The sequence below is a fragment of the Lissotriton vulgaris genome, chromosome 3_1, assembly GCF_964263255.1.
Source record: "Lissotriton vulgaris chromosome 3_1, aLisVul1.2, whole genome shotgun sequence".
Classification (NCBI taxonomy): domain Eukaryota; kingdom Metazoa; phylum Chordata; class Amphibia; order Caudata; family Salamandridae; genus Lissotriton; species Lissotriton vulgaris.
The window spans coordinates 489,846,925-489,862,394 of NC_141689.1; the positions used below are offsets into that span (position 1 = coordinate 489,846,925).

The 15,470-nt window shown below is 42.5% G+C and overlaps 1 protein-coding gene across 3 annotated transcripts in view; it reads left to right on the forward strand.

Annotated features, from left to right (window-relative positions):
- Positions 1 to 12,378, forward strand: part of CENPH (centromere protein H) — a 368,725-nt gene extending 356,347 nt beyond the window's left edge. For all 3 annotated transcript variants that reach the window (XM_086960717.1, XM_086960719.1, XM_086960718.1), the window contains exon 9: positions 10,157 to 12,378. In XM_086960717.1, coding sequence (XP_086816843.1) covers positions 10,157 to 10,258 — 102 coding nt within the window. In that variant the 3' untranslated portion in view covers positions 10,259 to 12,378. The remainder of the gene's footprint in view (positions 1 to 10,156) is intronic.
- Positions 12,379 to 15,470: the final 3,092 nt, after the last annotated feature.

Genomic DNA, 15,470 nt, shown 5'->3' on the forward strand with positions numbered 1-15,470 from the left:
CTTTTTGATTCAAAGAACCATACATCGAGTTCTTTCAGGCAAGCTTGTCAGGAAAATGAATTCCCCTTTAATACCAAACGTGTCCCAAGACGTCTATGTGAACCAGCCTGTCGTGCTTCTGACATTCATTTCGTTGCTGACAACCATGACTGATAGATCTGTGCATATCTTTAGAAGATGTCTAAAATTCTACCCGGAAGGAGCCGAGACACGTCTTTCTGTAAGGATGATTAGCTGTTTAATATTTGGAAACCCCAATGCATGTTAACTGTTGACCAAGGAAGGGATGACCTTCTTTAAAGTAGCAACACCTTGATTATGCCTTTCTAACGCATGGTGACCACCCTCCGACAGGCAAAGCAAGTGCTTGCTACAAGATGAATACATATGACAGCAGCACTTTTTGCTAGAGTTCTAGTGGCAGATGATTACAAATATGTGACCCAGACAATCTTGCACTCTTTCTTCATCATTGCCTCTTGAAATATCGGATGCAGGTACAAAGCTGTGGTGGATAAAACCGTGTTATGGAATCTCTTCCATTAAGGTGATTCTCATCTCCTATCTTCTCTTTCTGCATCAATGTGTTGCTTGCTAGTCCTGATTAGAGCATGTGACTATTGGGAACAACCTATTATATGTTTTCAGTTTTCCTACGATTGTATCGGTTATAGATTCACATGGGAAATTTCTTGAAGACTGGAGAATCTGTACTTACAGGTTAAATAACTTTCATAATTGACTTAAGGATAAAATTCCCTTAAACAAGTTAAACTATAATACATTTTCCCCTCTCCCTTTAACTTCCTCCCCCACTCCATCAGAATAAGGCATAACCCCATTGGAAAATGATATTAACATTCTTAAGGATGATGTGGGGACAGTTTACAAATGATTTTGAAATGATGAGAAGACCATACTGTTACTCGAAGCGCATGTAACAAAGATGTAAATATCAGCTTGATTGGCTGTAATGTTGTTTAACATGAAAAGCAATAAAACATGTTTTTAAAAAAAAAAATCAAACTATTGTCCCTGATTACAAACTGAACATCGGAGTCACAGAGACTGTAAACCCAGAAACATTTACTTTCCTTAAAGGCACGCTGTGCCCTTTTTTCAGGCTGTGCCTGGCTCCTGCAACTTTGGGCAACATCTTGGAATGGGTTCTAAATCCATTTTAATTGGTTTTGTTTACTTTCACATTGTTATTTTAGTTACCTTTATTTTCACCAGTACCTTATCGTCCTCTAGGGAACCCCTCCGGTTCGGTAAGTGGGGTTTCTGGACCCTGGTTTGTTTTATCATTTGCCCAACTGCTTAACCACTCGCTCCTACAGTGACCATCGTTGGCCATGCCCCCTGGACATGCCCCTCCAATGTAGGGTTCCTTAAACACACTTTCAGCGCGCCTCCGTGCAGCTGAGTCACAGAGGCTGTGTAAGCTCAGAAACATTTACTTTCCTTGTAGGCACGCTGTGCCCTTTTTAGGTCTCAGCCTGCGATGGCTGCGCTTGCGCAGTCTCGCTGGCGAGATTTAATGAGAGAGAGAATATCACTAGCGAGGTTAAGCCCCGCCCCTTTTCTCCATTGGCTGGCCTCCTAATCGGTGGCCAGCCATTGGAGAAGAGGTCCTAGTGACGTTCTTCTCTCTCTTTAAGCACCGTCCTTTTCAGATTGGCTTCCTTGACTTACTGCTGAAGTAAAAGGTTTCTTATCTTCTTTATAGGTCTAGATGGCCCCATAAAGAAGATAAGGAACCTTTTACCCCAGCAGGAAGTCGGGGCGCCCAGTCTGAAAAGGATGGGGCTTAGAGACAAAAGGCTGTGCATTTTTGGTGGATGGGATGAAGCCAGCCATGGAAACTGCAGCCGAGGTAGTCATTGAACAGGGCCAGGAGAAAAAAAGTATACAACATATTGAAGCTGTTAGCAACCGTTGTTTGCGCCGTGCATGGCTGCCTCGTGCAGCTTTCCAATACTTTAAGCTAAGATGAACAAATGGGTGAAAAAAACAGATAAGGATGTGAGCACATTTTACATTGGATGACTAACTATAGAGACCCAACTAGGGGATTCTTTTACTTAACTATGAATGTGTGAAGATTGCACGAGTCTAGAATGATCACAGAAGCTCTGCATGCGTTTGTGGTTTTTCATGTCTCGACCCCTTGGTGGGCAGTCCTTTGCTCGCTCGCATTAGCGTACAATGAAAATGACAGGTTGGAGGGTTTCAGTTATGCTTGTTTCGGGTGATTGATTGCTCAACAGTTTCTCACAGGGGTGATTTCAGCTCTGGTGGGATTGCCAGGTTTGGGGTATGTTCGCAGGAAGGCGCCCCGTCAACCGAGCAGGAGGCACCATCTGTCCAACGAGAACATCAAGCCTCTTTAAACAAACATATTGAACCTGTTCACCGTGGCCCCATTGCAGCCTGTGTGACAGCCCGAAACCTCGGAGGAAATATTGCATCTTTCCTGCGAAGCCCTGGAGCTGGGCAGCAACTGCATCTTAATCTGGCGGTTTAGCAAGACTGCCCGCAGATTGCCGTGATTATCTTTCTGCAACCATCACATTCACCACCACATCCACAACCACATCCACCACATTCACCACATCCACCACCGCCACATCCACCACAACCACCAAATTCATAACCACCACCACATCCACCACAACATCCACCACCACCACATCCACCACCACCACATCTACCATCACCACCACATCCAGCATCCCCACCACTTCCACTACCACACCCACAATCACCACCACATCCACCACATCCTCCACTTCCACCACCACATCTACCACATCCACCACATCTACCACTACCACCACCACATCTACCACCACCACATCTACCACCACCACATCCACCACCACCACATCCACCACACCCACCACCACGACATCCACCACCACCACCACATCCACCACCACAACATCCACCACCACATTCACCACCACCACATCCACCACCACCACATCCACCTCCACCACCACATCCAACTCCACCACATCCACCTCCGCCACCACATCCACCTCCACCACCAATACCACATCCACCAGCACCACCACATCCACCACCACCATATATACCACCACATCTACCACCACATCCACCACCACCACATCCACCACCACCACATCCACCACTTCCACCACCACCACCACTTCCACCACATCCACCACCACCACGACTTCCACCACATCCACTACCACCACCACCACGACTTCCACCACATCCACAACCACCATCACCACAACATCCGCCACATCCACCTCCAAATCCACCACCACATCATCCACCACCACCACATCCACCACCACATCCACCACATCCACCACCACATCCACCACCACCACCACCACATCCACATCCACATCCACCACCACATCCACATCCACCACCACATCCACCATCACCACCACATCCAACACCACTACCACCACCAGAGAGATTAAGCTATTGGCATTGTAAATGACAATGTCATTTATTTATCTGTTTTCAAAACCAACACATAAATAAAAAATGTGTCATTTACAATGCCAGCGTTGCATTGTAAATGCTTGTTTTCAGGAAGTGCCTGGCTCCTGTAACTTCTCTTGGTACGGGTTCTATGCCCATTTTAATTGCTTTTATGTGTTTACTTTCTCATTGTTATTTTAGTTACCTTTAATTTCGCCAGTACCTTATTGTCCTCAGGGGAGCTTGCTGGTCTGTAAGTGAGGTTGCTGGACCCCGGTTTGTTTTATCATTTGCCCAACTGCTTAACCACTCCCTTCTACAGCGATGATCATTGGCGACTCCACCTGGTCACACACCCCTCCAATAGAGGGTTACTTAAACACACTCTCAGCACGTCCGCGCCAAAGGCAGGCCCGTCCGCACCTAGCGCCAGACACCCTAGTTATTTCCTGACTGACTCAGGTAGGAAATGTTAATCAAGGGAGGCAAGGATATCCCTCAACTCAGAAGGTAACAACATTTGCTGTACAGCAATTAATCCAGCCCACCTAGTAGCCTCGCCGACATCCACATGTCAAGGCTGTCTCAAGGTTTGGAGGAACCTACAAGCCAGTATAGGAGTTCAGTTAAAGGATGCTGATACCTGCCCACAACACATGGAGGCCCCTAACCTGGCCAAATGTAAGAGTGCCCTTTTAAATGCTAAATCACTATTAGACACAACACCGAATTTGCCTTGCTTGTAGAGCACTGCAACTTAGACATAGTATTTATCACGGAAACCTGAGCTGAAGCCTCATCAGGTCCGGATTTAGTCTTAGCAGTGCCGGCCGGATATTCCATTTACAGAGCAGACAGGTCACTTGAGAGAGGCAGCGGCATTGCATTAGCTTACTGTACTCTCTTCCCTGCCAAATTCCAAGTCTTACCATCTAACACATGTGAAGCGCTTTCATTTATTTTTGAGCTATCTAAAATCCAGTCCTGAAATTGGATTTTAGTCTATAGACCCCTGGTCTGAGATCTGCTTTTATTCAAGAGATGACTCCCTTATTAGAGTCCAGGTTTTTTCAGCAGACTTTACCATGCTAAGTGATTTTAATTTTCACCTTGAGTCGTGTGCGGATAAAGATACTGAGGAATTATTGGACATGACATCATGCTTTGGTCTCACGCAGCTTGTGGATGGCCCCACACATAGTAGGGGCCACACGCTGGATAGCATTTTTTTTAACAGTCATATGGTGTCTTTAACCGATATTCTTCCACTAAGCTGGTCGGACCACCACAAGGTCTTTTTTTAAATGAACTTTAAACAGGTTAATGCGCAGTCTCCCAATCACCATATCTCCCACACATATCAAGCCTGGACTATAATAGATCTTTTAGATTTCAAACAGGCTTCAACTGACTCTCTGCCTTATAAGTCTAATAATTTAGAGCTCCTCACCCTTGACCAGGATAATTGGATTCGATCCACAGTGCAGGCTCTATCGCCTATTAACCAACAAAAATTATATGTCCCCCTTGTAATTATTAGTCTATTACATAATTCTCCAAACTATACTTCACACACACACAAACAACCCACACTGTAAGTCCTGTTTTTTGTTAAAAAAAACGTTCTCCTCCTTTATCAAATGTGTTTTTTCAAATACAACAGTAAAACCGATTTAAAACCCAGCAATTCATAGAATAGTGTACAGGAGAATTCACAAAATGTTATTCTTATACGCTGAATCATTAATGCATATACATGGTAATCCTTTTCCTTCAATAGGATTTTCATTCTACTCATGCTTAGTTTTGCATTATAAACCGAGAACATAATATTTCTTTGTTCCTAGTGCAAGTGTATTCATGGATAGCACTATTCCGATAATAACTTTGAATTCCCGCAAAAACCATTACAAATAATACAGATAATGAAAAAGCAATACAATAAAAACAAGTTGTTTTTATTGTATTGCTTTGAGTATTGAGTATAAATCCTATTGATGGAAAATGATTACCATGTATATGCATTAATTATTCAGCGTATAAGGATAACTTTTGGTGATTTCTCCTGTACAATAGACTATGAATTGTTAGGTTTTAAATAGATTTTACTGTTGTATTAAAAAAATGTGTTTTATAAAGGAGGAGATATTTATTTTGACAAAAAAAAGGACTTACTGTTTGGCTTGCTTGTGTGTGAGTGTGTATGAAGTAAGAGTTGGGAAAATTAAGTAATAGACTAATAATTACATGGGGGACATATACATTTTGTTGGTTACTTTTAACCCAGTTCCCGTTGTCTCGAAGGGTTGCTCTCACATTTGTTTTCTTGAGTCTAGCTCCTATTAAGGCAGTTAAATGTGGCAGATCCAAACCCTCTGCACCATGGTTCTCCACCAGACTGAGAAACCAAAAACAGATCTGCAGAAAACTAGAAAAACAATAGAGAAAGGATTCTAATCAGGTTGAAACAGCTAATTATAAGTGATATATTGCAGCTTATAAAAGTATGATAAAAGAAGAAAAAGCTCAGTAGTTTACTCAGAAAATAGAGCCGCAAAGAACTCTACAAAATAATTATTTTTAACAGTAAAAAAACTCTCCAATGTCCCGTGAGTTGATTCAAAGGAGAGTAGTAGTTCCTTCTGTAATTCCTTGGCAATATTCTCTCAATCAAAGGTGGAACTAATTTTTAATAAATTCACAGCCTCGTCTACTTCCATGGGGAAGGGAGAACGACTGGTCAGACAAATTTCAACTATAGCTACCCTCACTGCCTTATCCCCCCTAAACGACCAACAAGTTATGGAATTGATCAAAACCACGTAATCAGGTTCCCCCTATGACTCATGCCCCGTAAAGATTATGCAACTGGTCCCCGAGATCATTGAAAGTAACCTTATAATAATTTTTAATAAAATGATCACCAGAGTTTTTGCAGAGTGACTGAAAGAAAGCGTCCATAGTACCTCTCTTAAAGAAGCCCAGCACGACTCCAAATAGTTATCGCCCCATCTCTAGACTACCCTTTCCTGTAAAAATCATTGAAAAAGGCCTTGATACCCAATTGGCTGGTTTCATTCAACAGCATTATTGTCTAGACCATGGGTACTTACAAACTTTCTCTCGGGGGCCAAATTTACATTGTGGTTTGTGTCCGAGGGCCGGACCGGTGGGGGCGGGGTCAGTCGGGGATCGTGCGGGCTAGAACAACAACAAAAACTATGACAATGAGGTTGATCACAGGTCCCTGCAGCGGATGCCTTTGTCCACTTAGCCACCAGACCCGGCATACACACATCTCTCTCTCTCTCTCTCTCTCTCTCTCACTCACTCACTCACTCACTCACTCACTCACTCACTCACTCACTCACTCCCTCTCTCGCTCTCTCTCTCTCTCCCTCCCTCCCTCTCTCTCTCTCCCTCCCTATCTCGCTCCCTCTCTCCCTCCCTCGCTCCCTGTCTTGCTCCCTCTCTCCCTCCCTCTCTCTCTCCCTCCCTCGGACCCTCCCTCGCTCCCTCCCTCTGTCTGTCTGTGTCTCTTACTCCCTCTCACTCCCTCCCTCACTCACTCCCTCTCTCCCCCACTCCCTCCCTCTCTCCCTCCCTCCCCCTCTCTCCCTCCCTCTCTCTCTCCCTCTCTTGCTCCCTCTCTTGCTCCCTCTCACCCTCCCTCTCTTGCTCGCTCTCTCCTTCCCTCTCTCTCCCTCCCTCGCTCCCTCTCTCTCTCTCTCTCTCTCTCCTTCGCTCCCACCCTCTCTCACTCCCTCTGTCTCTCACTCACTCCCTCACTCACTCACTCACTCCCTCACTCACTCACTCACTCCCTCTCTCCCTCACTCACTCCCTCACTCCCTCTCTCACTCCCTGTCTCTCCCTCCCTCTCTCCCTGTCTCTCCCTCCCTCCCTTGTTCTCTCTCTCTCTTTCACTCTCTCTCCCTCCCTCTCTCTCTCCCTCCCTCTCTCTCTCTCTCCCTCCCTCTCTCTCTCCCTCGCTCCCTCTCTCTCTCTCCCTTCCTCCCTCTCTCTCCCTTCCTCCCTCTCTCTCCCTTCCTCCCTCCCTCTCTCCCTCCCTCTCTCGCTCCCTCTCCCCCTCCCTCACTCCCTCGCTCCCTCTCTCTCTGTCTCCCTCCCTCTGCCTGTCTGTCTCTCTCTGTCTGTCTGTCTCTCTCTGTCTCCTTCCCTCTCTGTCTCTCTCTCACTCCCTCCCTCACTCCCCCCTCTCTCACCCTCCCCCTCTCTCACTTCCCCCTCCCCCCTCCCTCTCTCACTCCCCGTCTCACTGCCCGTCTCTCTCCCTCGCTCTCCCCCTCCCTCCCTCCCTCTCTCCCCCCCGCTCTCCCCCTCCCTCCCTCCCTCTCTCCCCCCCTCCCTCTACCTCCCTCTGTCATCTCACCCTGCCTGTGTGTCAGCCTGGGCTGAGACAGCTTCCAGGCGCACACACACACAGCCACACCCAAGCACTTCATAGGTCATTAAAGGCCATTTGCATGCTAATGAGGCTTTGTTGTATTTCACCTCATCTTAGGCCCCCGCAGCTCCACTCTGGCTATGCGAGAATCGCCCGGCCCCCACAGAGCAGCAGAGACTCTCAGAGTCGCGCTGCAGCAGATACTCTATAAAAAAAAAAATACATGGGTACTATGTTTGCAAGGTCCGAAGGCCCCAAGGAAGGCTTGCCGGGCCGCCACCGGCCCGTGGGCCGTACTATGGGTACCCATGGTCTAGACCATACCCAATTCACTGAAACTGCTCTTAAAATGGCCACAGAAGAGATCTGATGTATCCTGGACAATGGAGGACATGCTGTTCTTCTATTATTTGATCTTTCAGCGTCATTTGACACTTTTAATCATTCCTGATCAACCGTTTGGCTCATATCACAATCGGAGGAGTTGCTCTCTCCCTTTTAAAATATTTTCTTAGTGATCGTGAACAGACAGTGTCTTTAAAAGAGTTTGAATGCAAGCCCTTCTCATTGCCCTGCAGCGTGCCACAAGGGTCTTCATTGAGCCCAACACTATTTCATGTGTACGTTAAACCCCTTGCGAATCTGATTAAATGGTTTGTTTTTTTCCTGGTATCATATGCTGACAATTCCCAGATTGTGGTATCCTTCTCCAATCCCTCGGACACAACAACACTTGGACTCAATGATAGCATGTCCGTAGGAGACTGAATGGGCAGAAACTGTCTTAAATTGAATTCCAGTAAGACGGAGGTTCTCCTTTTTGGCAAAGAAATCACCTGCTGGACGCGTTCCTGCTGGACGCGGAATCTAGGGCCATACCAGCTCCTGTTAAAAAAGGTCAGAAATCTGGGCGTCCTTATGAACAATACATTTACCTTTGGAGACCAGGTCAATACCACTATTTTGACCACTTTCTATACTCTTCAGTTAATCAAAAAGATTCTTCCATGTATTCCACCTTCTTTACAAAGAACAGTAGTAACAGCATTAATACTCTCAAAATTAGATTACTGCAATGGGCGTATTTAATCTTACAGGTGCAGTACCTAAATAAATTGCAATCTCTTCAGAATGGTGCTGCTAGGCTCTTCTTCAGAATCCCCAAATTCCAATCTGCTAAACCAGCTTTAAGGGTGCTTCATTGGCACCTGGTCAAACAAAGTCAATTTCAAAGCTGTATGCATCATCTTTAGAGCTTTGTATGATCTTGGGCCAACTTACATTAAGGACATTCTTAAATGGCATCTGCCAGAGAGGCCCCTCCGTTCAAGTGCAGCAAGAAATGTTAGGATCCCTAAGTTTATACGCGCCGCCTGGGGCAGCAGAAGTTTTGTGACAGGGGATTCTAAACTTTGGAACTCCTTGCCTCTGCATATTAAATTTCAGACAAACTTGCTCTCTTCCATAAGTCACTGAAAACATGGCATTTCACCTATTAACTCTGCTCACACGCCAGGATAATCAGTCGCGCCTTAACGCCTCCGGGCAACTATTTGCGCTTTATAAAATTAATTAACATAACAAACTTTTGTAAACTAGCAAGTATATTTGTAATCAACGTTGATTTTACTTTGTGAAGTTGAGCAGCAATCCAGCCTTTCCCTGACAAATAAGTAGGTGACACCCAGCGGCAGCTCCTCTTTTATGGCGAGGGAACGTCACCCCACTGCTGGAGCTAGCGGATGAAAACATGTAAATTAAGATGATAATAAAGCAATTAATACAATTGCTTTATTATTTATTTTTGCATGCCAGAGCTGCAGCGGAGTCTTGAGGGTGGTGCCATCCTCTGACAGCAGCATGAGTAGTGCACAGGGTACTGCAAATGCACATGCTAAGTTAGCTGGCTGTTTGGACAGCCAAACCGACATGCGCACCTAGATATCTCCAGGCAGTTGCTTGGAGAACAGCAGGCACAGGCTCACAGTCTCTGTTGGAGCGTAAAACCAGCCCGCTCTGCCCAATCCCAGGTAGTACCAGCATGAGAGAAGCATCTGAATTGGCGCAGGGGAGTCTTGGAGCCTGTACATTGGGAGCTGAAGAGCTTTTTTTGCTTTTGGTTATTTATTGTCCACAGCTCTGTCCGACAAACTTTTCCCTGCTCGCAGCCGCCGCTGGTGACCCCTAAGGAAATGCTTTTGAAATTTTAGTTTTGTTGCACTTATTCAAACAATTACGAGAACATTATATCTATTAATAACACATCTTGTATTACAGAATATCATTCTGGGGAGCAGAGTCAACTGGGCAGAACATCGAAGTCTAAAAGATATTGTTCTGAAACTGGAGATGAGTACGGAATCCATCACAAAGAGATGAATTATGAAGCATTTTGACACCATGGTTTTATTTACCGTACTTAATAGATTGTTAGAATGTTGGATGCAAAACATGCCCAAAATGATTTCTGGCGATATTAACCTATTGTTTTTTTACAGACCGTTTCTGCAGGAAGCATTTTTAATGGATTTTAAATATTTTACATGTATTCTTTGCTTGTCTTTGGCTTCTAAGATACAGTGTATGATGGCATTTTACTTTGCTGTATTTCTACACCATCTTTTAGTTTTAAAGATTGCTTATTTGTTATTTATGATCTGTTCATTTGTTATGAATTTAGCATTACCTTTTGCAGGAGCAGTGCAGGATCCATGTGCTTTTATTTTTGTCCCACATGGTTTGCATATGGGCAAGCTTCTTTGAAGTGTTCTGACAGGCAATGAATGATCTGTCTGGCCTTTTGTGAGCAGACCCAAGCAAGCTAGGAAATTCGTGTTGCACCACCAATAAAAATTGGTAGTGAATGAATTATTTGTATTGAAGTAATTTGTAAAGTTCTTCGGAAGAAACCAATGAAAGCTTTAATTCTTCTGGAAGTACACATGTAAGCCCTCTACCGCATTTTTCTATAGTTTGTACCTGTTCTGGGTCATTGTTGGTCCCCTGGAAGTGTGAGGTACATGACTTCAGAGGAGACAAAAGATACATTTCTATAGCACCAGAAATCCTGGCAAATCAGCACACTGCCATGTTAATATCCTGACGCCCATCATTACAATAGACACCATATGGTTAGCAGTTGTTTAAAGCTTTTAATTGAATTTTATCAGATCTTTCCTGTGCTTGCCTAGTCTCCAATTACAGTATTCTAACAAACTTGAGTGTCATAATAGCTGTCGGTGAACCTAAAAGAGAGCCCTACACAAGGCTGTAAAAATCATATATTTTTGGTATTCATAAATGCACTGTCTCTGCATCTCGAAATACGTTTCAATATCAGATTTACATTTAAAAAATGTAAAGAAAACAGCCAATATTTTGAGAAGTTTGACTACTATTAAAGCATAATTTTGTAAAAATGCCAATCCAAAGTGGTTGTATTAAAAAAGACAAAGCTAGAACTAGTAATCGTAAATAGGTTTTCATAAATTATAGAGGAATTTGAATTTTGGTTTCCTTAATCAAAACATTAAATACTTAATTGGATGCAATAGTTAGATGCACAGTGCTGTGCATTATTTCTTTTCAGGGGCTCAAGCTGAGAATAAAATTCAACTATAAGAAAAGCGGTCACCGCAATTCTCTTGAGAAACATCCCATTTCAATGCATATTTGCAACGGCTTTTACAGCTGGCAAATATTTCTGCATGTATCCTGACTCCACAAACCTTAGTAACCCAAGCCACCCGCTCCAATTTTCTAACGTAAAACTTTTCCTATCCTCACTGTCCATTTCTTTTTCCCTGAGGTATGAATATATTGTTGTTTTACATTGCTTCCTACTGTCAAAGGAAATTCTATTACGGAAAAGGAAATGTTCCTTATTTCTCCATCATGGGTTTTTATTTTTTACTTCCTCCCCTTCCTTTTTAAGGCCAGAACATAGTATGTATTCAGAATTGAAGTCAGAGCCTGACTGTCAAAAAGGAACTACCTAACTAACTCTGCTGTGAATTCTGGGATAGTGTATTTATTGAACCCTTAATGTTACTGTGTCACGTTCCTCACATGAAAGTTTTCTAGTACAAGGACCATTCCTGCTTTATTTTATTATTTTTGTTAAATAAATGTTTTTGAAATAGTGTTTTCAGTCAAATAGATTTTATGGCAATTGATTTCTTCATATTTGGCTGTAACAGAGGCAGAGTATCGTGCTTTGCATGAGCATGTTTTGTTAAAAAGTGTTACAATTAAAATGTGATTTAAATTTTAAAAAAGGCAGTGGAACTCACACGTGAATAGAGATTGTAGTGATGTGTATTGTAACTAGGGTTGCATGTGCTGTGGAATTGTTATTAGAATTATTACATGTCATTTAGAATGTAAATGTGTCATATGCTTAGAGTGCTGGTCAGTCCATGATTCTCTTCCAAGCTGGCAGCACCTTTTTACTACTGCTTTACGTCCTTCAAATAAAGCTTTGAATTTATCTAAATCTGCATTAGACTCACTACAGATTTGGCAACGAGGGAAACCTTTAAACTATGAATTGAATTTCATAAAGCAGGATATTGTAATTAGATTATTCTAATTTTTTTGGGGGGGGGATTTCTTCGTTTCTACCCGATTTATCAAGAAGCTTTCCTGTTGTATGTGGCTTACATCGGAAACTACGAATCATTGGAACTCTACAATTCAGTTGCGGTGAGATCTACTGTATTTTATTTTATTTCTACCAGTGCTACCTTTGCATTCTTTGAAGTGGCTCCCGTTATCAACCGCTGCTGCACCAGCCGCCTTCAGCGCACTTTTTAAAAGACGCAGCTTCTCGTTAGAACTTGTCTTGCCGCGTCACCGACCATTGTGCGTCACTTCAAGTGCGTCCTGGATATCCTGATGCACTCTGGGTACGACCCCACGTAAGGTCACGTCGTCGGCCATCTTTATTTACATTTTTAAAGTGATTTCACCGCGATCTTTTGTTAAAGGAAATCGGAGCTTTGAAACCAAGCTTCACCGCGATCTTCATAAAAAAAAGAAATCGGAGTTCTCAATCCAATTTTCACGGTATTTTCACTGTTTTATTGTTCCGATTATTACTTTCATTTTCCTTTATTACATTTTTATTTGGAGAAAGTTAAGGTGCTGCCTGCTATTATTTTGCTTCTGTCCTCAAGGATTTGAATACTTTCTTTTAAGCTGAATTGCATAATTGTGGCTGCTTCAATATGCCTGACACTAGTGAAGCTACTGCTAGTGGAGAAAGATCTATTCATGGATTAAACTTAAATCCACCGAGAGAATTTTTAATTTTTCCTGGTGATCCTCCAGTTGCTTGGCTAGATTGGAAGGAGTACTTTCTTAATTACATAGCCAATCTTGAGGATGTCAGTGGTACTTTTACACAGGAAAGGAAGAAAAGAATCTTATTGTTGGGTCTGGGTCCAGAAGGATTAAGAATTTATAATCAACTTGATAAGACAGACAGATCTTCAGGAGATATTGATGTATTCAATGCAGCGTTATTGGATATGGATGATTATTTTTCTCCTTGTGTCTGCATTGCTGTCACCAGACATTCATTTTTCCAACACAAGCAAGAAAAAAGCGAATCAGTTGAGGATTGCATTTCTGCTTTAAGAAAGTTAGCTTTCAAATGCAAATTTGCCCAGCTTCATGATGATCGTATTCGTGATCAGATTGTCATGTACACTAAAACTAAAACCATACAAAACAAGTTGTGGGTGGAAGGTGGTTCATCTTTAAAAGAAATTATTGCCATGGTTAAAAAGGCAGAACTTTCTGAACGCTGTGCTAAAGCTTCTCTTTCCAATGACAAAAAGGAATCTGAGATTGTTAGCAAAATTTCTGAGGGTAAAACTTTTGTCAAACATAACAAAGATTTCAAAGCAGGGAGTATGAGAAGGGATACTTATGATTCAAAAAAAGGTCCTGACCCTGTTTGTTATAGATGTGGAAGTCATTCTCATCTTGCTCATTTATCCTAAATGTCCAGCGAAAAATACTAAGTGTTTAAGTTGTGGTGTTTTAGGCCATTTTGCAAAGGTTTGTAAAAAGAAAACCTATAAGAATTTCAAAAGCAAAATTGCATGCATTCAAGAAAATGAACATGATGTTAGTTCATCTTCGGATGATGAAGTACTACAAGTACAGAATATAGTTAAAAAGAAGGTAGTTTTGAATATTTCAGATGTTCATTCTAGCAAACCTTTTTGTCAAGTGTCTTTAGGAGGAATTCTAACTCAACTGGCTGCAGATTCAGGTTCACCTTATACTATTGTCAATAAGCATGTATGGGAGGAGAAATTTATTAATCAAATTGGGAATTGGTTAGAACCCTCTGATATTTCACTAGTTAGCTACACTGATAACACTATTGAGATATTAGGTTTTAGAGTTCTAATGTTTAGATTCAAAGGAAGACACGCTACATGTAAATTATATGTCTCTAAAGATGGACCATCTGTTCTTGGATGGAGGGATCAAAGAAGTTTACATATAATTTTGGATCCAAACAGCAAAGAACAGGTTTTGGTTTCTTGCACGAGTGAAGACACAAAAAAATGGGTAATGGATGAATTTCCATCTGTGTTTACTGGGAACATGGGTAAACTCAAAGGTTTTACACACCAAATTAGATTAAAGGATAATGCTGTTCCTAAAATCCATAAGGCTAGGAATATTCCTGTCATTATTAAGGATGAAGTCAAGTCTGAATTGGATAAATTACTAAATTCTAACATCATTGAAACTGTAGAGGCTGCTGAATGGGTTTCTCCTTTGGTCGTCGCACGCAAGGCCAACGGAAAGGCCCGTTTGTGTGTGGATTTGAGATATTTGAACAGCCAGATTTTGGTTGATCAATATCCACTCCCACGTATCGATGAGATGTTGTCCCTCACTAAAGATGCCAAGGTATTTTCCACCTTAGACCTATCGGCAGCTTATCATCAAGTGGTACTTGACCCTGAGAGTAGACATTTAACATCATTTGCCACTCCTTTTGGCTGCTTTAGGTTTAAAAGAATGCCTTTTGGCTTAGCCTCTGCTGCGGCTGTGTTTCAAAGGTTAATGACTAACCTTTTTGGACACATCAAAGGAGTAATATTCTTCCAAGATGATATTTTGATCATGGGAAAGGATAAGACTCACCATGACAATCTTCTGAGGAAAGTGTTGAAAATTTTAGATGACAATGGGTTAGTGGGGGAACTTAGCAAATGTAAATTCTCTGAAAGGTCGGTTACGTACCTCGGACATGATATTTGTGATGGAGGTATTAAACCCACAGCAAAATCAGTGGAAGCCATTGTAAACTCACCTGAGCCCAAGTCCAAGGAGGAGCTCAGATCATTTTTGGGTTTAGCTGAGTTCTACTCGAAATTTGTTAACCAATTCTCACAAAAAACCTTTCACATGCGTGTTTTGATGAAGAATAAGTCACCTTTCTTGTGGGATGAAAAATGTAAATGTGCATTTAAAGAAATTAAAGCAGCCATTGTTAATGCACCTATGCTGCAAGGGTTTGACCCCTGTGCAAAAACGTTTTTAACGACTGATGCTAGCTGGG